This window comes from Rhinoraja longicauda, chromosome 30 (genome assembly GCF_053455715.1).
Source record: "Rhinoraja longicauda isolate Sanriku21f chromosome 30, sRhiLon1.1, whole genome shotgun sequence".
NCBI classification, from domain to species: domain Eukaryota; kingdom Metazoa; phylum Chordata; class Chondrichthyes; order Rajiformes; family Arhynchobatidae; genus Rhinoraja; species Rhinoraja longicauda.
In genome coordinates, this window is record NC_135982.1 from 27,336,941 (window position 1) to 27,359,707 (window position 22,767).

The window sequence follows — 22,767 nt, forward strand, 5'->3', positions numbered from 1 at the left end:
CATCATAGCTAGAGTTCCCAAGGAAACTTTCATATCTCCTGGATAGAACAGTACGGAACGGCCCTTTGGCTGAAATGACCATGCCAAACATGATTTTAAGTTAAACTAATCTCCCCTACCTGCACATGATTCATATCCCTCCATTCCCTCCATATCCATGTGCCTATCTAAAAGTCGCGAAACACCACTGTCATATCCACATATGAAAGTCCTGCCGCCTTGCTTCCTTGTGAGGGAACTGAAGCTTCTACATAAAACTCCCTGTATCATTATCTCTGCAGAAGTAACTCCTATTCCTCAGCCTCCCTAATAGGACGATGCTTCTCCCAATTGCTGTGATTTTTAGAGATACAGTGTAGAAACAGGCCCTTCGGCCCACCGAGTCCACACCGACCAGCGATCCTGGGATCTTACATACTAGGGACAATATTACTGAAGCCAATTAACCTACAAACCAGTAAGTCTTTAGAGTGTTGGAGGACACCAGAGCGCCTGGAGAAAACCCACATGGTTATGGGGATAACGTACAAACTCAGTTCAGTTTAGTTTATTGTCACGTGTACCGAGGTACAGTGGAAAACATCGTACAGACAGCACCTATAGTCAGAATTGAACACTGGTCTCTGGCGTTGTAAGGCATAAACTTTGCCACCCTTGCACATTTTCCATATCAGGCCTGGCATTGGGTGCTATCGGGGTCTCAGAATTGCTGAAATGAATTTGCCAGAAACTAGATTCAGGGCAAAAAACAATGAGTGAACTGGAGTAACCAGAGCTCAGCAATTAGTCTGTCCTGGTTATAATTGCTTAAAACTAACTCGGGTCAGTGTAAACCGTACCCTTTTATTTGGACCAATGTAATGAGGTAATGCCAACTGACCTCCCAGGGAGCAGAACCAACAGGGAAGAAACACGACCCAGGTAGTGGGTGTGGGTCGCTGAGAAACAGTCAAATGAGGGTGTGGATATAATAAGCTTGTGCGTTACTGTTGGTAGATGTGTCTCCTCTTTTCTGAAGACATTTAGTTTAGTTGTCACTTTGTTGCGTGCGACCCAGTCAGCAGAAAGACAAGTCCGATAAATGATAGTCCAAGGGTCACCAAAGAGGTAGATAGTAGTTCAGCACTGCTCTCCGGTTGTGGTAGGATAATTCAGTTGCCTGATAATAGCTGGAAAAAACTGTCCCTGGATCTGGAGGTGTGTGTTTTCACACTTCTGTACCTTTTGCCCGATAAGAGAGGGGAGAAGCGGGAGTGGCCAGGGTGTGACTTGTCCTTTATCATGCTGCTAGCCTTGCCAAGGCAGCGCAAGGTGTAAATTGAGTCAATGGAAGGGAGGTTGGTTTGTGTGATGGTCTGAGCTGCATCCACAATTCGCTACAATTTCTTGCTATCTTCGGAGTTGTTCCAAAACCAAGCTGTGATGCATCCTGATAAAATGCTTTTTCTGGTGCATCTGTAGAAGTTGGTGAGAGTTGTAGGGGACGCCAAACTTCCTAAGCTTTCTCAGGAACCAGAGGCGTTGGTGTGCTTTCTTGGTTGTTGCTTCAATATTGGCCCAGGAGAAGTTAGTGATATTAATTCCTAGGAATTTGAGATTTTCAACACATGTAAGTTGTGAATAAAGAAGCCATAAACTTAACGCTGGACTCCATGCGTTATTAAATAGCATGTTCTAACAGGTGCCAAATCTGTCACTGAATTGCTCTTGCATCTACAGCCTGAACCTGTCCAAGGCGGGACAATACAAGGGAGTGCAGATATAATCGGCCGAAAGAAGGGTCCCGATCCAAAAAGTTGCCTGTCCATTTCCTCCGCAGACGCTGCCTGACCTGCTGAGTTCTTCCAGCAATGTGCTGTGTTTTACTCAAGGTGGGGTGAACCAAATCAAAAACCCAATCAAATCCTCAGAGAGCAACACAATGCAATTCATTGATAAGTTTATTAAGCTAAATAAACACTACAACTAAAGCATAAATGCAAGCAATAGAGGCATTATAATATAATCAAATTACAAAGAATCATATAATTCTCAGCATTACAGCACAGTTCCAGAAAAAGTCTAATGTCCGCAATGGTGAATCGGACAATACCCTAGTTTATGGAAGGAATGTTCAGAAGCTCGACAACAGACGGAAAGAAGCTGTTCCTGAATCTGGTGGTACGCGCTTTAAGGTTCTACCTTCTGCCCAATGGGAGCGGGGACAAGAAGGAATGGCCGAGGTGGGACAGGTCTTTGATAATGTTGGCTGCTTTTCCAAGACAGAATGAAGGGAAGATGGAGTCAATGATGGGGAGTCTGATCTCTGTGACGGACTGGGCTACATCCATGACTTTCTGCAATTTCTTGCGATCTTGGGCAGAGCTGTTCCCAAACCAAGCTGTGATGCAGCCCCACTGTACGCTTTCTATGGTGCATGTGTGGAGGTTTGTAAGAGTCATTGTAGACATGGCGAATTTCCTCAGTCTCCTGAGGAAGTAGAGACGTTAGTGAGCCTTGGCTGTCGTCTCAATGTGCTGGGTCCACGACTGATCGTTGCTGATATTTCCACCTTGGGACTTTTAGTCTCAACCATTTACAACCCATTTAAACCTTCCTTTAGTGGGATCAGAGCACTGGCTGAGTGGAGGTGTGGATTTAGACTTTAGAGACGCACACATGGCCAAGTGCTTTGGCACCCATGCCCCTGCTTCTCGTGCTTTTCTTTGGTGCATTGATTATTGGGCAGAGAGAATTGATGGAGGACAACCAGTGGAACTATCTCTGTAAGATCTCAGTCTAGCACTGTGCTGGGAATTTCCAGGCGTCCCAGACGTGAGTAATCTTGGGACAACATGAACTAAATTCCTTGGCAGTTCACAAAGAGGTAAACAGTGTGACACTGAAATCATGTCAGACCTGCAAGGAAATTCATGTTAGAAGTCCTTAGGTGGCATGATGGCACAGCAGTAGAGTTGCTGCCTCACAGCGCCAGAGACCCGGGTTCGATCCTGACTAGTGGTGCTGTCTGTACGGAGTTTGTACATTCTCCTTGTGACCTGCCTGGGGTTTCTTCGGGTGTTTCGGTTTCCTCCCAAACTCCAATAATGTACAGGTTTGTTGGTTAATTGGCTTTGGTAAAATTGTTAAATTGTAGGATAGTGCAAGTGTATGGGGTGATCCCTGGTCAGCGCAGACCTAGTGGGCTGAAGGGCCTGTTTCCACACTGTATCTCTAAAGTCTAAATTCTAAAGAAATACTCATTCAACTTCCTGAGTGCTGTCAAACTCCACCCTCAGAAATGTTTCTTTTTGGTGCTGAGATGCAGGCATAAGGGGCAGCAGCTCTGATTATTTAATTTCCAGACCCTGTGATAAAACTTAATGGAAATGATGTTGGCCTGTGTGGGCTAGTTTGGCTAGTTGGGCCAAAGGGCCTATTTCCATGCTGTACGACTAAATGAGTGTGAGAATAGGACTGATGGGACTGCTATGAGATATAGACAATTGGACAAAATAACTTCCTACGTCCTGAGAAGGTATGAGCACAGGTTCCAAGTCATTAGATAACAGACTTTCCAGCAGGTTACACTTTTATCAAAGCTACAGAAAAATAAGGCAATGCTTGTTATGTGTGGGAACTGTAACTGGTGATTATATCTCCATGTTCCACCACTTGAAAGTAAAGGGTTTCCGACGAACATTGGAACCACAGTGAACCTCTCCCGAATATTTGTGGTAGGAGGTGAAATCGTCAATGAAGGTGCAATTCAGGTCAAGTGGTTCCAATGCTGAGCGCACTGCAGCTTCCAGTGCACATTCTCCATTGATCAGCGGCCCAAAGGGTTTTGGAATTCCCAAGTATTTGCCAAGAACTATCATGTTCACCTGACGAGAGACAAAAATAAACCCGTTTCAGCCCGTGGTGCCACTTTCAGACACACAATGATGGTTAGAATGTCTGAAGTCAAAAGAAACCTGATTGCCCAAAAGACAAGGAACTTGATGGTTAATAAATGAGTTAAGGACAACAGCAGAGAAGAAAGATTATAGAATGTTGAGGAAGATGGAAAATAAGTTCATAAAACATAGAAGCAGAATTAGGCCATTCGGCCCATCGCGTCTACTCCTCCATTCATTTGTGGCTGATCTATATTTCCTCTCAACCCCATTCTCTAACCTTCTCCCTGTAACATTTTGTTTATTTCTATCAGGTCTCACCTCAACCTCCAATATTCTGGAGTAAACAATGTCAATTTATCCAACCTTTCCCTGTAGCTAAAGAAGTCTGAAGAAGGGTCTCGACCCGAAACGTCATCCATTCCTTCTTTCCAGAGATGCTGCCTGTCCCCCTGAGTTACTCCAGCATTTTGCGTCTCTCTTCCATTTAAACCAGCATCTGAAGATCTTTCGTACACACTCTCCCTGTAGCTAACAGCCTGGGATCGACCTGCCCATTCTTAATAGATTTCACTCACCATAAAGACAAAAACAGGCTGCAGATGCACCAAATCCAGATCAATAAATAAAATGTGATAAGAACTCAAGACACACATTGCTGGAGTAACTCAGCCGGACAGGCAGCATCTCTGGAGAGAAGGAATGAGTGAAGTTTCGGGTCAATACCCTTCTTCGGACTCAATGGGTCATGCAGTATTTGTGGATGCAAAAGGTCTAAGAGGACTTTGGAATTGAGACGTTGCCTCAGGATTGAGAAGGAACTCTGGATTTGCCTCTACAGTAGGATGAAGAGAGCATAGCTTTGTACATTCGCATTCCAAGAGCTTCAGAGATGTTTACCAGAGGTTCAGGGGAGACCTGAGATATATATATAGAATTATGGAAGACAGATATAGGGTAGACAGTCAGATCCTTTTTCTAGGGTGGAACTGTCAAAGACTAGAGAGCATAGCTTTAAGGTGAGAGGGGGGAAGTTTAAAGGAGATGTGCAATGTTTTTAACAATATGGTGGGGAGTGCCTGGAACCTGCTGCTGGGGTTGGTTGTGGAGGCAGATACAATAGTGGCAAATCAGTGACTTATGGATAGGCATATGGATATGTGGGAAATGGAAATATATGGATCATGTGCAGATAAGAGGAGGTCTTGGCAACGTGTTTGTCACAAACATTGTAGGCCAAAAGGCTTGTTCCTGTGCTGTTCTACGTTCTAATTTCAGGTAACCCATCCACCTTGAGTTCTCCTACACACACTCACCCATCAACCTTGTTTTCTTCTCATTTGGTTCATCACTCCCATCCTTTTTCTCCCCTTCTTGCCACTGCATGCTAACAATTGTGCGGCGCAGTGGTAGAGCTGCTGCCATACAGCTCCAGTAACCTGGGTCTGATCCTGACTGAGTGCTGCCTGTAAGGTTTATACGCTCTTAGCCTTACATGCGTGGGTTTTCTCTGAGATCTTCGGTTTCCTTCCACACTCCAAAGACATACAGGTTTGTAAGTTAATTGGCTTGGTATAATTGTTAATTGTCCCTAATGTGTGTAGGATAGCGTTAGTGTGCGGGGATTGCAGGTCAGTGCAGACTCGGTGGGATGAAGGGCCTGTTTCCATGCTGTATCTCTAAACTAAACTAAACAATTGCTTCTGTTCCCTCTCAGTCCTGATGCAGGGTCTCAACTCAAAAAGTCCACTGACCCTTTTTGCCTCCGCAGTAATTGCTTGACTTGCTGAGTTTTTCCATCATTCTGCTTTCTTTGTTTTTCACTTACCATATCTGGAAAGTAAGCTGCTACAAGCTTTGGTCCATCTGGCTTAAACCATGTTGGGAGATCAATGATATCTGCTTCATCTAATCCCAATTCCACCTTTAGGATGTCTCGGTTCCAATCAATGCAATGCTGTGGGGAGAAACAGCAGAAAGAATCTGAAGTAATTAGCAATAAATTTCACATGTACACAGTTTCACGACTTCACAGTGTCACCTTGACTCACCTGTACATGGGAATTTAATTCATGCAGCTCTCGATTATTCAGGATTTCATTAATTTTAACCGGGTTATGGTCTGTATCTGATTTGTGAAACAAAAGTACACCATTAATATTTATTTTTTCTTAAGTATCTCTTTAACTTTACACTGAAGATCAGGTCACTAAAGTATAGATCAGCCGTGATCGAATGGCGGAGCGGACTCAATGGGCCGAATGGCCTAATTCTGCTCCAATGACTTATGACCTATGTTTGCGACACTAACTGTTCCATCCATGGACTAACTATCTACCGGGCCACGCCGCGATGGCAGTCTCTCCTACAGTCTGTCTGTCTTTTTCGTCTTTTTTGTTATTTTTAGTGTGTTAAAAAAAATTGTGTTAATGTTCTCTGGTTTGTTTTATGTGGGGGGTCGGGGGATTTTTCAATCTCTTACCTTGTCGGAGATGCGATTGTATTTCCGGATCGTATCTCCAGTCGCACTGCGGCCTAATATTGTGGAGCTGGAGGCCTTGATCGGGACTGACTTTCAGCCCACCACAGGGGTGTGGACTTACCATCAGAGCATGCGATCCCTTGCCTGGGATTGATGCTCTAACCTGTGGACTTCACCATCGAGGTGGAGTAGTCACTGTGGTGGATGTTCATGTTAAAATATATTTTGTGTGTTCTGTTGCTCTTTATTGGTATGGTATATTGGTACGGCAAATGAAATTCCTCGTATGTTGCAAAATTGCAACATTATGATTATGATCCATATATAAACTGCAGCCATCCTGAACTTGCCTGCACAATTCTCCTTGGGACATCTGCCCATGCTTTGTTTTATCAGTCCGCAATGAAAAAAAACACACTTTGGCTCACACTCGTGTGAAAGAGTCTGAGAAGGTCTCAACCCGAAACACCACCCATTCTGGAGCGACTAGGCTTGTATACACTGGAATTTAGAAGGATGAGAGGGGAACTTATTGAAACATATAAAATGATTAAGGGGATGGACACGTTAGAGGCAGGAAACATGTTCCCAATGTTGGGGGAGTCCAGAACCAGGGGCCACAGATTAAGAATAAGGGGTAGGCCATTTAAAACGGAGATGAAGAAAAACTTTTCCAGTCAGAGAGTTGTAAATCAGTGGAATTCTCTGCCTCAGAAGGCAGTGGAGGCCAATTCTCTGAATGCTTTCAAGAGAGAGCTGGACAGAGCTCTTAAGGATAGCGGAGTCAGGGGGTATGGGGACAAGGCAGGAACGGGGTACTGATTGAGAATGATCAGCCATGATCACATTGAATGGTGGTGCTGGCTCGAAGGGCTGAATGGCCTACTCCTGCACCTATTGTCTATTGAATGGTGGTGCTGGCTCGAAGGGCCGAATGGCCTACTCCTGCACCTATTGTCTATTGTCATTCCTTGTATCCAGAGATGCTGCCTGTCCCACTGAGTTACTCCAGCATTTTGTGTCTTTCAAAGTTGCTTGAATGTTGTCCATTGGTGACTTCCACCACCATTTTTCTAGATCATGTTACATGGGGATTGGAGGCCACAGATTCAAACATCAGTTGTTTTTGAAATTTTCCTTTTCCAAAGGAGATCAAAGGAATTGCAGATGTTGAAATTTTGAGCAAATCTTGGAGTAATTCAATAGATCAGGCAGCATTCGTGGAGGGAATGGATAGGCCCAATACATCAGGTCCTAAGCGATAAGAGTAGAATTAGGCCATTTGGCCCATCAAGTCTACTACGCCATTCAATCAAGGCTGATCTACCTCTCCCTCCTAACCCCATTCTCCTGCCTTCTCCCCATAACCTCTGACACCTGTGCTAATCAAGAATCTATCTACCTCTGCCTTAAAAATATCCAATGATTGGCCTCCACAGCATTCCATGGCAAAGAATTCCACAGATTCACCACCCTCTGACTAAAGACATTTCTCCTCATCTCCTTCCTAAAAGAAGTCCTTTAATTATGAGGCTTTCCCTATTCTGTATGTTTTAATTAAGTCCCCCCTCATTCTTCAGAGCCACCAAACAAATGCTCATCATAGGTTAATCTACTCATTCCTTTGATCATTCTTGTAAACCTCCACCGGTACTCCCAAGTCCCTTTGCACCATCGATTTCTGGATTCTCTCCCCATTTAGAAAATAGTCTACGCCTTTATTTCTACTTCCAAAATGCATGACTCCACACTTTGCTACACTAAACATAATGTATATAAATATACAGAAACAAACAATGTTGGCAAAGAGTGACACACAAAATGCTGAAGTAACTCTGCAGACGGGATAGCTGACCATTTTGTTCAGCAAGGTTTGCGTTTTGCATGACTACTAATGTAATGTTACAAAACACAAAGCGCTGGAGGCACTCACTGGGTCAGGTAGCATCTCTGGGGGAATGGACCGGCGATGTTTTATTTCAGGAACCCTCTGTGGACTTTACTTTACAATTTAAAGATACAGCGTGGAAACAGGCCCTTCGCCCCACCCTCCCCCCCCCCCCCAGGTCTGCACTGATCACAATAGACAATAGGTGCAGGAGTAGGCCATTCAGCCCTTCGAGCCAGCACCGCCATTCAATGCGATCATGGCTGATCACTCTCAATCAGTACCCCGTTCCTGCCTTCTCCCCATACCCCCTCACTCCGCTATCGTTAAGAGCTCTATCCAGCTCTCTCTTGAAAGCATCCAACGAACTGGCCTCCACTGCCTTCTGAGGCAGAGAATTCCACACCTTCACCACTCTCTGACTGAAAAAGTTCTTCCTCATCTCCGTTCTAAATGGCCTACCCCTTATTCTTAAACTGTGGCCCCTTGTTCTGGACTCCCCCAACATTGGGAACATGTTTCCTGCCTCTAATGTGTCCAATCCCCTAATTATCTTATATGTTTCAATAAGATCCCCCCTCATCCTTCTAAATTCCAGTGTATACAAGCCCAATCGCTCCAGCCTTTCAACATACGACAGTCCCGCCATTCCGGGAATTAACCTAGTGAACCTACGTTGCACGCCCTCCATAGCAAGAATATCCTTCCTCAAATTTGGAGACCAAAACTGCACACAGTACTCCAGGTGCGGTCTCACCAGGGCCCGGTACAACTGTAGAAGGACCTCTTTGCTCCTATACTCAACTCCTCTTGTTACGAAGGCCAACATTCCATTGGCTTTCTTCACTGCCTGCTGTACCTGCATGCTTCCTTTCATTGACTGATGCACTAGGACACCCAGATCTCGTTGAACTCCCCCTCCTCCTAACTTGACACCATTCAGATAATAATCTGCCTTTCTATTCTTACTTCCAAAGTGAATAACCTCACACTTATCTACATTAAACTGCATCTGCCATGTATCCGCCCACTCACACAACCTGTCCAAGTCACCCTGTAGCCTTATTGCATCTTCCTCACAATTCACACTACCCCCCAGCTTAGTATCATCTGCAAATTTGCTAATGGTACTTTTAATCCCTTCGTCTAAGTCATTAATGTATATCGTAAATAGCTGGGGTCCCAGCACCGAACCTTGCGGTACCCCACTGGTCACTGCCTGCCATTCCGAAAGGGACCCATTTATCCCCACTCTTTGCTTTCTGTCTGTCAACCAATTTTCTATCCATGTCAGTACCCTACCCCCAATACCATGTGCCCTAATTTTGCCCACTAATCTCCTATGTGGGACCTTGTCGAAGGCTTTCTGAAAGTCGAGGTACACCACATCCACTGACTCTCCCCGTCAATTTTCCTAGTTACATCCTCAAAAAATTCCAGTAGATTTGTCAAGCATGATTTCCCCTTCGTAAATCCATGCTGACTCGGAATGATCCCGTTACTGCTATCCAAATGCTCAGCAATTTCGTCTTTTATAATTGACTCCAGCATCTTCCCCACCATTGATGTCAGACTAACTGGTCTATAGTTACCCGTTTTCTCTCTCCTTCCTTTCTTAAAAAGTGGGATAACATTTGCTATCCTCCAATCCACAGGAACTGATCCTGAATCTATAGAACATTGAAAAATGATCTCCAATGCTTCCACTATTTCTAGAGCCACCTCCTTAAGTACCCTGGGATGCAGACCATCAGGCCCTGGGGATTTATCAGCCTTCAGTCCCATCAGTCTACCCAAAACCATTTCCTGCCTAATGTGGATTTCCTTCAGTTCCTCCATCACCCTAGGTTCTCCGGCCCCTAGAACATTTGGGAGATTGTGTGTATCTTCCTCAGTGAAGACAGATCCAAAGTAACGGTTTAACTCGTCTGCCATTTCTTTGTTCCCCATAATAAATTCCGCTGCTTCTGTCTTCAAGGGACCCACATTTGCCTTGACTATTTTTTTCCTCTTCACGTACCTAAAAAAACTTTTGCTATCCTCCTTTATATTATTGGCTAGTTTACCCTCGTACCTCATCTTTTCTCCCCGTATTGCCTTTTTAGTTAACTTTTGTTGCTCTTTAAAAGAGTCCCAATCCTCTGTCTTCCCACTCTTCTTTGCTATGTTATACTTCCTCTCCTTAATTTTTATGCTGTCCCTGACTTCCCTTGTCAGTCACAGGTGTCTCTTACTCCCCTTAGAGTCTTTCAGCCTCTTTGGAATAAATTGATCCTGCAACCTCTGCATTATTCCCAGGAATACCTGCCATTGCTGTTCTACCGTCTTCCCTGCTAGGGCCTCCTTCCAGTCAATTTTGTCCAGCTCCTGCCTCATGCCTCTGTAATCCCCTTTGCTATACTGTAATACCGACACTTCCGATTTTCCCTTCTGCCTTTCCATTTGCAGAGTAAAACTTATCATGTTGTGATCACTGCCTCCTAATGGCTCTTTTACCTCTAGTCCCCTTATCAGATCAGGATCATTACACAACACTAAATCCAGAATTGCCTTCTCCCTGGTAGGCTCCAGTACAAGCTGTTCTAAGAATCCATCTCGAAGGCACTCTACAAACTCTCTTTCCTGGGGTCCATTTCCAACCTGATTTTCCCAGTCTACCTGCATGTTGAAATCTCCCATAACCACCGTAGCATTACATTTTTGACACGCCAATTTTATCTCCTGATTCAACTTGCACCCTATGTCGAGGCTACTGTTTGGGGGCCTATAGATAACTCCCATTAGGGTCTTTTTACCCTTACAATTTCTCATTTCTATCCATACTGATTCAACATCTCCTGATTCTATGTCACCCCTTGCAAGGGAATGTATATCATTTTAAACTGCCTTTTCTACTGTAATTAGCACTTACTTTTCTTCTCAGCCAACGGGCGTCCTTGCTCTGCTCCCGGACTTTTCAAACTGACTACTAGCGTCCTTTTGGCGCTCTTTTTAAACTGCCTTTTCCACTGTAATTAGCACTTACTTTTCTTCTTAGCCAACGGGCGTCCTTGCTCTGCTCCCGGACTTTTCAAACTGCCCACACACTAGCACTATCCTGCACACTGGGGACAATTTGCAATTTTACAGAAGCCAATTGACCGACCAGACTTTTTGGAGACTGAAGAAGGGACCCGACCTGAAACGTCATCAGTCTATTCCTCCCACAGATACTGCCTGCCTCCAGCACTTTGTATTCACAAGGAACTTGAGCAGAACACAATTTAATGTGACAACTGTGTGGAGACTCACTTTCAAACATTGCAACTTCTCCATGACCTTCTTTCTGGAGCTTCTTGAACAGAGTGTAGAAAGACATGGGACTGGCGAGAAGGAGTCTAAAACCCTGCAGAATTCAGAAGAAAATATCAATATCCAAAAACGACACTTTCTCTGCACAGAATCTCAGACACTGATGCCTGAAAAGAGCAGGGGAACTGCCAGAGAAGATAGTTGAGGCAAGTATTGTAAAAACATTTCAAAGACCTTTGTGTAGGTACATGGATAGGAAAGGTTTAGAGGGATATGGGCCAAATGTGGGCATGTGGAATTATTGCTGTTCTTGATTGTGGGGAGGGGAAATAAAGGCCAGCAAGTAATAGGTGGACAAAGATTGAGGGAGGTGGGTGTTGATAGGGAGATGGTTGGACAAAGGCCAGAGATCAAAAGACAAAAGGTGTAAGATAAGGATAGAAGAGGTAAGAATTGTGAAGCCAGAGGATGGAATATCAATGGGAAGAGGTGTTAAAATGGTTAGCCACAGGGAGATCCAGTGGACAGAGTGTAAATGTTTGGCGAAACGGTCGCCAAGTCTGCACACGGTCTCGCCGATGTAGAGGAGGCCGCTTTGGGAACGCCAGATGCAGTAGATGAGAATGGGAAATGGGGTGTTGCCCAGATATCTGTTGAGTTGGTGGGTTTCTAGTAGACATCAGTCAATAGTCTATCCCCTGTGATGGAGATGATGCGATCAGGAAAGGGGAGCGAGGTGTCGGAGATGGTCCAGGTGAATTTGAGGGCAGGGTGGAAGTTAGTGTTGAAGTTGTAGTAGAATTATATTGATTACCTTTCTGTCGGGAGCTGGAACAAAGGACATGAACTCATCGACGTGACCAACAGTCAACCAGTCTGAGTATAGTATTATAGGAGACTGCACAGACTGAGCCATCAAAAGGTCCTTGATGACCTTTGCCATCTGTCTCCCATCGGGGTGGCTGGAAAATAAGTTTAAAAATGTAAATTCCACTTCCTTCTGCCTTTAAGGTCACAAATTTAGTTTAGTGTCGAAACACAGCCACGAGTCCACGCCAACCAGCGAACACCCCGCAAACAAGCACCATCCTACTTACTAGGCACAATTTACAAATTTTACCAACACCAATTAACCGACAAATCCGCACGTCTTTGGAGCGTGGGAGAAAAAATGAGCATCCGGAGACTACCCATACAGGTCACAGGGAGAACAGAGAAACTCCATAAAGACAGCATCCGTAGGCAGGATCTAGGCAGCACCGGTAGGCTGAAGCTTTATAAGGCACTGGTAAGGCTGCATTTGGAATATTGTGAGCAATTTTGGGCACCATATCTGAGGAAGGATGTGCTGGCTCCAGAGAGGGTCCAGAGGAGGTTTACAAGAATGATCCCAGGAATGAGTAGGTTAACAAATGATGAGCATTTGTCGGCATTGGGCCTGTACTCGCTGGAGTATAGAGGAATGAGGGGGGACCTCATTGAAACGTACAGAATAGTGAAAGACACGGCTAGAGCGGATGTGGAGAGGATGATTCCACTAGTGGGAGAGTCTAGGATTAGAGCCTCAGAAATAAATGATGTTATTTTCGGAAGGAGATGAGGAATTTCTATAGTCAGAGGGTGGTGAATCTGCAGAATTCTTTGCCACAGACGGCTGTGGAGGCCAAGTCAGTGGATATATTTAAGGCAGAGATAGATAGATTCTTGTTTAGTTCGGGCGTCAGAGGTTACGGGGAGAAGGCAGGAAAATGGGGTTGAGAAGGGAAAGATAGATCAGCCATGATTGAATGGTGGAGTAGACTTGATGGGCTGAAAGGCCTATTTCTGCTCCTATCACTATTGATCCTAAGATAGAACCTAGGTCTCTGGTGCTGTGAGGCAGTAGCTCTACCTGCTGCGCCACCGTGGCGCCCCGCTGTACTTTTGAAAGATTATTGTAATTTAGTAATTAGAGTAAAGCTCCAAGCAGACAGTTAACACCTGAGAAAGGTTTCTGGAGAGATGAAGCAAGAAGGCTTCACCTCCGCCTCCCAGCAAAACAGATGCAGTAACATTACATGGGTAGGTGGCTTCCGATGACAATCCTGCCCAGCGGATATTCCTTGCCATTCACTGTCACAGGAGGGCTGACCTCCAGATTTCCAAAGGCGTTCAGAGAGTCGGGAGTGTTACTTGTCAGGTCGATACGTCCAAAATCTGGGCCCTGACAATTATACAATAAAGGCAGCAATGTCAAATATTTGTAGATGTTAGCTTTTGATGAGGTGCAGTGTACGTCAAGCAGAGAAATAAAGTTTAAGAAAATAACTGCAGATGCTGGTACAAATCGATTTATTCACAAAATGCTGGAGTAACTCAGCAGGTCAGGCAGCATCTCGGGAGAGAAGGAATGGGTGACGTTTCGGGTCGAGACGTCTGAAGAAGGGTCTCGACCCGAAACATCACCCATTCCTTCTCTCCCGAGATGCTGCCTGACCTGCTGAGTTACTCCAGCATTTTGTGAATAAATCGAGAAATAAAGTTTTTTCCCTTAACCTTTGCCTCGGCGCTAACATAATTAAGAGCCCAAACATAGGCTGATGTTTGTGTATAACCGTTTTGCAGATGGCACGGTGGCACAGCTGGTAGAGCTGTTGCCTCATGCTTCCAGAGTCCTGGGTTCGATCCTGACCACAGGACCTGGACTTTGCATGCCTGCATCAATAGGGCTACCAGAACTAAATGGCTGTTAGTACCTGGCTGACAAATCATGGGCATTTTGAAAACAATGTTTTTCATTTACATGCTCTACTTCTGTTGTAAAATATGGAATATGAAGAAAAGAAAATTATTAAAAGTTATATAGCGCAGAAACAAGCACTTCGGCCCACCGTGAACACACCCACCAGCAATTCCCGCATATTAACCATATAACAATTACAGCACGGAAACAGGCCAGTTTGGCCCTTCTAGTCCATGCCGAACACTTTCTCCAACCTAGTCCCATCTACCTGCTCTCAGACCATAACCCTCCAATCCCTTCCCATCCATATACCTATCTAATTTACTCTTAAATAATAAAATCGAGCCTGCCTCCACCACTTCCACCGGAAGCTCATTCCATACAGCCACCACCCTCTGAGTAAAAAAGTTACCACTCATGTTACCCCTAAACTTTTGTCCCTTAATTCTGAAGTTATGTCCCCTTGTTTGAATCTTCCCCACTCTCAAAGGGAAAAGCTTACCCACGTCAACTCTGTCCGTCCCTCTTAAAATTTTAAAAACCTCTATCAAGTCCCCCCTTAACCTTCTGCGCTCCAAAGAATAAAGACCCAACCTGTTCAATCTCTCTCTGTAGCTTAAGTGCTGAAACCCAGGTAACATTCTAGTAAATCTCCTCTGTACTCTCTCTATTTTGTTGACATCCTTCCTATAATTTGGCGACCAGAACTGCACACCATATTCCAGATTCGGCCTCACCAATGCCTTGTACAATTTGAACATTACGTCCCAACTTCTATATTCGATGCTCTGATATATAAAGGCAAGCATACCAAACGCCTTCTTCACCATCCTATCCACATGAGATTCCACCTTCAGGGAACAATGCACAGTTATTCCCAGATCCCAGATTCCCAGATATTAACACTATCCTACACACACTAGGGACAATTTACATTTGTACCAAGCCAATTAACCTACAAACCTAGTGTGGGAGAAAACCGAAGATCTCGGAGAAAGCCCACGCAGGTCATGGGGAGAATGTACAAACTCCACACAGTCAGCACCCGTAGTCAGGATCGAATCCCATGATCTTCAGCAACTTCATCCATCCATTAGGGTGGCACGGTGGCGCAGCGGTAAAGTCGCTTTACAGCTCCAGAGATCCGGGTTCGATCCTGATTACGGGCGCTGTCTGTACTGGGTTTGTACGTTCTCCACGTGACCTGCGTGGGTTCTCTCTGGGTGCTCCGGTTTCCTCCCACACTCCAAAGACACACAGTAGGTTAATTGGCTTGGTAAAATTGTTTTTAAAAATTGTGCCTGGTGTGTATAGGATAGTGTTAGTGAGCGGCCGATCACAGGTTGGTGCGGACTCGGAGGGATGTAGGGCCTGTTTCCGCGCTGTATCTCTAAACTAAACTAAACTCTGGTTTTGGATCTAAACAAAGCTCATGCAAGGAACTGAATTCCCTTTACAGTCTGAATCAGGTACTAAAGCAGACAAATGAAATTGAAGTATCATGCATAATTCCAACAAAAATTAGTACTTTCGGAGAGTGAGCATATTGAAGTAATAAATTGGCAAGTCACAGAAATATTATCCCTTACCAAGAGAAATTTGTAGGCAAAATTCTTAAGGCCCCTATTTCGAGGAGAATCCAGCACTATATTCATGAACTTGTGTGGAGCATCTGTGTAACCAAACTCGATTTCATCCTGAGAGAGAGAGAGAATACATTCAGCATGACTATTCCACAGAAAGGTGAAGCAGAATAACACAACGCACAGTGAAAGGGAAGCCTAACAGTGACACTCCATGTGCAGGCAACAAAGATAGATTCCACTGATGGAATGAAGGATGAATGTGTCACACAAGTTAGTGGGTAAAGAGACAGGGCACACTTGGACAGATGCCACCGATATCTGGAGAATGGAGTGTGTGCACAATCCCACACACTCGGGACAATTTACAATCTTTACTAAAGTCAATTAACCTACAAATCTGAACATCTTTGGAGTGTGGGAGGAAACCGGAGCACCCGGCGAAAGCCCACAAGGTCATTGGGAGAATATACATTTACTCGCCTAATGATGGCTCTTTAATTACATACAGGAGACTAAATTGAAAGCTAATTTAGCTTGTATTGAAAGCATAATTTAAATTGAAAGCTTAATTACGCATTGTCTTGTACAGATGAGGATTGCAGTCACTTTGTGGGTGCTGCTTATGGGATAGACTGAAAATCATTGTTTTACCTGCATCCAGATATCACGTAAATTCACGTCGTCTGGGCAGATTGTTAGCTTGCAATGTGCTTTGTTCACAAACTTCTTGAATTCTATCAGGAACTTCTTATTCTTGGTCACGCTAAGAGAGGGGGGAAAATAGATTCTGTAGAGGAAAACTACCAAATTAGGTTGCCCTGAAACCAACCATGCTAAAGGGGAAACAAGGGAATAGAAACCATTTCATTGCAACCAGTTCATGTGTTAACCTTTCCAATCCTGATTATTCAAAGGCTGAAGAGAGACAAAATGCTGGAGTAGCTCAGCGGGACAGGCAGCATCTCTGGAGGGAAGGAATGGGTGATGTTTTGGGTCGAGACCCTTCTTTTGTCTGAGAGTCAGGGAAGAGGGTCTATAGATTTGTGGAATGGATAGCCATTCAATGCAAACCCAATATCCCAGGTTATGGGAAGTTTTTGTCTTGCCTCTGGGCATATTCAACTCAAGAAACGATGACGGAATTCACGGCTGTGAAGCTGCCATGGCGGCGGTGTTGTCAGTGCATTTGAGATGTGGCAGGGCCAGAAACTATGGCCATCTACAATAGTGGATGCAAGCTGTCGGGAGAAAATGCAGATTTACACTGGTTTACACAGAAGATAGACACAAAATGCTGGAGTGACTCAGTGGGTCAGGCAGCATCTCTGATGAGAAGGAATGGGTGAAGTTTCGGGTCGAGATCCTTAAAATGTATCCTTTTACAAGGTCAAAGTTTAAAGGCGATGTGCGGGGCAGGTTATTCTTACACAGAGGGTCGTGGGTGCCTGGCATGCATGGCCTGGGGTGGTGGCGGTGGCCGATACATTAGTGGTATTTAAGATGTTTTAATTGGGCACACGGATATGCAGGGAATGGATTGTGTGCAGGCAGAGGAGATTTGTTTCTCTTGACATCATGTTCAGCATGGACGTTGTGGGCTGAAGGACCAGTTCCTGTACAGCACTGCACTGTTCTATGTTTAGATGAGGTGCTCAAAAAGACCACAATACTTCAGAACAGATCCGATCAAGGGTGGCACGGTGGCGCAGCAGTAGAGTCCCTAGTGTGTGTAGGATAGTGTTAGTGTATGGGGGTTGCTGGACGGCACGGATTCAATCGTGCCGTATTTCAAAACTAAATTAAACTAAGCTGGTGAAAAATTGCACTCCAGCTTTTTATTCAGAAAAGAGTTTGTAATCTTTCTGAAGCCTTATAGTGACGGCTAAACATAGATTATTTAAATGTTCAGCTCTCCAGCTACCAATGTCTATCAACCTGTGGCCACAAATTCTCAAACAACTCCATCTCACTCATTTATTCTACATCACTCTATATTTCTCTGGCGCAGCGGTAGGGTTGCTGCTTACAGGGCCAGAGAACCGGCATTGATCCTGACTACGGTTGCTGTTTGTACGGAGTTTATACGCTCTCCCTTTTTCTCCGGGTGTTCCGGTTTCCTCCCACTCTCCAAAGATGTGCAGGTTTGTCGGCTATGTGGCTTGGTAAAATTGTAATTTGTCTCTAGTGTGTGTAGGATAATACTAGTGTGCGGGGATCACTGGTCGTGGGACACAGTGGACCGAAAGACCTGTTTCCACGCTGTATCTCCAACCTCAGCCACAGAATAAAAGGATGTTCCTTCAGGAAGGAGATGTGTAGGAATTTCTTTAGTCAGTGGGTGGTGAATCTGTGGAATTCTATGTCACAGAAGGCTGTGGAGGCCGTCAATGGATATTTTTAAGGCAGAGATAGATAGATTCTTGATTAGTACGGGTGTCAGGGGTTATGGGGGGGGGGGGGAGGCAGGAGAATGGGATGAGGAGGGAGAGATAGATCAGCCATGATTGAATGGCAGAGTAGACTTGATGGGCCGAATGGCCTAATTCTGCGCTGATCATGAACTTCTGAATAAACTAAAGGAAATATTGTGGCGATGTTGGTGCAGTGCTTGGAAAATCAGTTCATACTTTAAATGATATCCCCTTACCTACAAACAAACACCTCCTCGGGAGCCTGAGTATTAGGAGTCATAATCCATGGAGCAAAATGAAATACAACTTGATCAGTGAAAATAGGAAGCTCTTGGTGAACCTGAAATGAAAGAAGTAATGTGATGTGCTGAATGAAATGTATCTTTATTGAGATTTCAATTTCCATGTAATTCCTGTTGCATTTTTCTGTCCACACATAATCCATGTCCCTTCCAAAAGCTTTACAAATGCCACAATCGTATCTGCCTCACCTCCCCAGTGGTTCCAGGACCTTGCCATCCTCTGTGCAAAATAAAAACTCGCCCCACACATCTCCTTTAAATTTTGCCCCTCTCAACTTAAAGCTATTCCCTCTAGTATGTGAGTTTTTAATGCTGGGGAAAAGGTTCTGTCTACTCTCTCCATACCTCTCACAATTTTATGTTTTTTTACCAGGTCTCCTCGCAACCTTCGGCATTCCAGAGAAAACAATTCAGGTCTGTCCAACCTTGCCTTGTAACTAATACCCCCTGATTTAGGCATCTGGTAAACCATCTTTGCACCCTCTCCAAAACCTCCACATCCTTCTTATAATGGGGTGACCAGAACTGCACGTGATACTCCAAATGTGGCTTAACCAAAGTCCTATAAAGCTGCATGACTTCCTGACTCTTATCCTCAAAGCCCCAACCTCTGAAAGCAAGCATTATGGACATTAATCCCAAGTGTAAAGTTGCAACATAATGTTCAAACTGTTGTATTCTATTCCCCAACTTACGAAGGAAAGCATGCCACATGCTTCCTTCAAGTCAAGGCAGCGAGAAAATAACAGTCTGCACTGGATTCAATGTTTTGTGTTTATGACTCTTTTGTGTTTATGTCTGTTGGCAGATCAATTTCCTCCTGGGATGAATAAACTTCTATCATATCGTATCGTATAGTAAACCTCCACATACGACATTGATTCAAAACTTGTTTCCAATTATGTGTAAGAACTGCAGGTGCTTGTTTACACCGAAGATAGACCCTTCTTCACACAATTACATTTTTCACCGGACACATTTTAAATTGGATCAAAATTTAGCAATTTCTCCTACCACGCTGAGGTTGAAGGTCACCAAAGTAGCATTCTTATTATCAGGAAACGCAAGCCCTTCAGCGGAGAAATTAATCTCATTGCTGCCTTTGGTAAAATCCATAACAGTTGATTCCTTGGTTCTGCCCAACACACAGGTCATCTTTGCTGCAAATGAAAAAATAAAGGAAAGTAAATCAAATGATATCTTGAATACAAATAAAGTAAAAACAGAGAGAGTGGATTGAACTTCAACTTAGACTTGAAGTTCAAAAGATTTTCTTGTGTAAGATTTTTATAAATCTGAGAAGCCTGAATGAAAGGTTTAGTTTTGTTTAAAGATACAGTATGGAAACAGGCCCTTCAGCCCACTGACTCCATGCCAACCACCTGTTCACATTAGTTCTGCGTTATCCCACTTCCTAATCCACATCCTACACACTAGGGACAATTTACAGAGGCCAATTAACTTACAAATCCACACAACTTTGGGATGCGGGAGAAATGGGACCAACCAGAGGAAATTCACTCAGTCACAAAGAGAACGTGCAAACTCCATATAGAAAACAGCTAAGGGCAGATTCAAACCAGGGTCTCTGGCGCTGTGAGGCAGCGGCCCTACCCGCTGCACCACTGCATTGCCCTTGTGATAGCCGATTAGAACTAGAGTGACCAGAAAAAGAAGCAAATATAAAAAGTAGGTCAGTTGCTCAACTTGAATGTTAACATTTGGAAATTTGATAGAAGCAATCAAGGAAATTATTGAAATCCAACTACTCGTGATGAAAAACACAAGGTGCTGGAGGAAGTCAGCAGGACATGCAGCATCTGGGGAGGGAATGGACAGGTGACGTTTCGGGTCGGGAACCTTCTTCAAAGTCCCCCTTTTAATCTCCATTCCTTCCACAGATGCTCCCTGACCTGCTGAGTTCCTCCAGCACTTTGTGATTGGCTCAAGATTCCAGCATCTACACCATTAATTTTACACACTTCTACCAGGTCTCCGCTTGCAACCTCTGGCACTCCAGACAAAACAATCCCAGTCTGTCCAACCTCTCAATGTAGCTAATACTCCCTAATCTAGGCATCCAGGATTGGGTAAATCTCTGCATCCTCTCCAAAACCTCCACATCCTTCCTATAATGGTGTGATCAGAACTGTAGGCAACACTCCAACACTTGGGCAGCACGGTGGCGCAGCGGTAGAGTTGCTGCCTTACAGCGCCAGAAACCCGGGTTCAATCCTGACTGGGTGCTGTCTGTACAGAGTACATTCTCACTGCAAGCTGCATAGGTTTTCTCCAGGATCTTAGGTTTCCTCCCACACTCCAAGTACGTACAGGTTTGAGGGTTAATTGGCTTGGTATAATAGTAAATTGTCCCTAGTTTGTAGGATAGTGTTAGTATGCGGGGATCGCTGTTTGGCGTGAACTCAGTGGGCAGAAGGGCCTGTTTCCACACTGTTTCTCCAAACTAAACTACAAAACTAAACTTGTGTCTCTGCTCAGGGAGAATGTCAACCAAACATACTCACCAACATCATGCCGAAAGAGTTGGACTTTCTCTTTATCAGAAGGTGAAATGTGCAGATTCAGTGTGTACCCAGCTGGCATACTTTTTGGTCCTTCAGTTCTTATGATGATACGTGACATGTCAGCTAGGTCTGAAAGAAAGAAGTATTCACATTTGTTCATAAGTTCTAGGAGCAGAATAAGGCCATTCAGCCCATCAAGCCAGCCTGTTAATACAGTTTGAGTAACATTTAACTTTGAGTGAAAATCTGTCAACCTCCGCATTATAAATATCCATTAACTTGGCCTCCACAGCCTTCTGGGGCAATGAATTCCGCAGATTCAGCACCTTCTGACTAAAGAAATTCCTCCTCAACTTTCTAAAGGTACGTCTTTTTATTCTGTGGCTATGACATTGTATTATCTTATTATTCATTAGAAATTATTTTATCTTAATATTGTTGTCCTTGCAGCTGTGGATCAAAGGCCTCATGATTTACAGGTTCCTCTAAGTTCCTCCAGTTAAGTTCCCAAGCACCTATTTGTTTTTCTAAGCGAGCATCCTTGTTTGCCATGTGTTGCTGTTAGCAGACACCTCCACCTTAGCTGCAGAATCTGTTTAACTCTTACATTGTACTGTAGGGAGGTGGGGGGGAGAACAAAAGGGGACCTGGTGCTTTGTAACTTTTTAAGCGCCGTTTATGGATGACTATTTGCATACCTTGGGAATGCAAGCAAATAATTTGCAACGAATGGCAATAAAGTATTCATATTTATATCCACACTTAAAAATGTCACAAGCTGATGTGCTCTACCAACATATTTCCATCAAGACACAACTTGCGGCAGTGTAACTACACCTTGACACTGCCAAGACATCGTCTATGGTGATAAACATCGCCTGTTACCTGCAAATGAGTGAATTATATCATCCATGTTGTCATCCAATTCTCTGGATGGTTTCAAGAGAGAGTTAGATAGAGCTCTTAATGATAGCGGACTCAGGGGGTATGGGGAGAGGGCAGGAATGGGGTACTGATTGTGGATGATCGGCCATGATCACATTGAATAGCGGTGCTAGCTCAAAGGGCCAAATGGCCTCCTCCTGCACCAATTGTCTATCAAGACACAACTTGCGGCAGTGTAACTACACCTTGACACTTCCAAGACATTGTCTTTGGTGATAAACATCGCCTGTTACCTTCAAATGAGTGAACTTTATCATCCATGTTGTCAGTTCCAGAAAGAGTTAACCGTTCCTTGTCGCAGTTCACAAGAAGAACAGCTCCGTGTCCTTTTGGACCCCACATCCAAGAACTCTGGCAAAGCAATGAAAACAAGAGGCATTCTTGTATATATGTTTGGCATATTTGTGTATAAAAATCAAACTCCAAGAATCAAAAGGGCACGATGGCGTAAATTAAAACGAAAACTGCAGATGCTGAAAATCTGAAATAAAACAGAAGAGGCTGGAAACACTCAAAACATCAGGCAGCACCAATTGTGAGAGAAACAGAGTTATTGGGGTGGCAAGAAACAAGTTTGGAATGGTGACATAAGAGTGAGGGGCCAAAGGTCCATTTCTGCTTCAAGTTCTTGCATTCTTTTAATGCAAATTATTGTAGTTTTTAGTATTTATGCACCAAAAATAAAACAGTACATTGCAATCTGTCTCGTCAAAGGACCTTTCTGCCATCATAAAGAA

General features: G+C 44.2%; 1 protein-coding gene across 1 annotated transcript in view; it reads right to left on the reverse strand.

Moving 5' to 3' along the window:
- Nucleotides 1-2,035: 2,035 nt before the first annotated feature.
- The window catches only part of padi2 (peptidyl arginine deiminase, type II), a 30,772-nt gene continuing 10,040 nt past the window's right edge, over nucleotides 2,036-22,767 (reverse strand). Inside the window, exons 5-16 of the mRNA XM_078425116.1 lie at nucleotides 22,264-22,381; nucleotides 21,086-21,214; nucleotides 19,575-19,720; nucleotides 18,495-18,598; nucleotides 16,499-16,610; nucleotides 15,851-15,958; nucleotides 13,597-13,742; nucleotides 12,354-12,501; nucleotides 11,540-11,633; nucleotides 5,930-6,006; nucleotides 5,707-5,835; nucleotides 2,036-3,866 (exon numbers count right to left, since the gene is read on the reverse strand). Coding sequence (XP_078281242.1) covers nucleotides 3,633-3,866; nucleotides 5,707-5,835; nucleotides 5,930-6,006; nucleotides 11,540-11,633; nucleotides 12,354-12,501; nucleotides 13,597-13,742; nucleotides 15,851-15,958; nucleotides 16,499-16,610; nucleotides 18,495-18,598; nucleotides 19,575-19,720; nucleotides 21,086-21,214; nucleotides 22,264-22,381 — 1,545 coding nt within the window. The 3' untranslated portion in view covers nucleotides 2,036-3,632. The remainder of the gene's footprint in view (nucleotides 3,867-5,706; nucleotides 5,836-5,929; nucleotides 6,007-11,539; nucleotides 11,634-12,353; nucleotides 12,502-13,596; nucleotides 13,743-15,850; nucleotides 15,959-16,498; nucleotides 16,611-18,494; nucleotides 18,599-19,574; nucleotides 19,721-21,085; nucleotides 21,215-22,263; nucleotides 22,382-22,767) is intronic.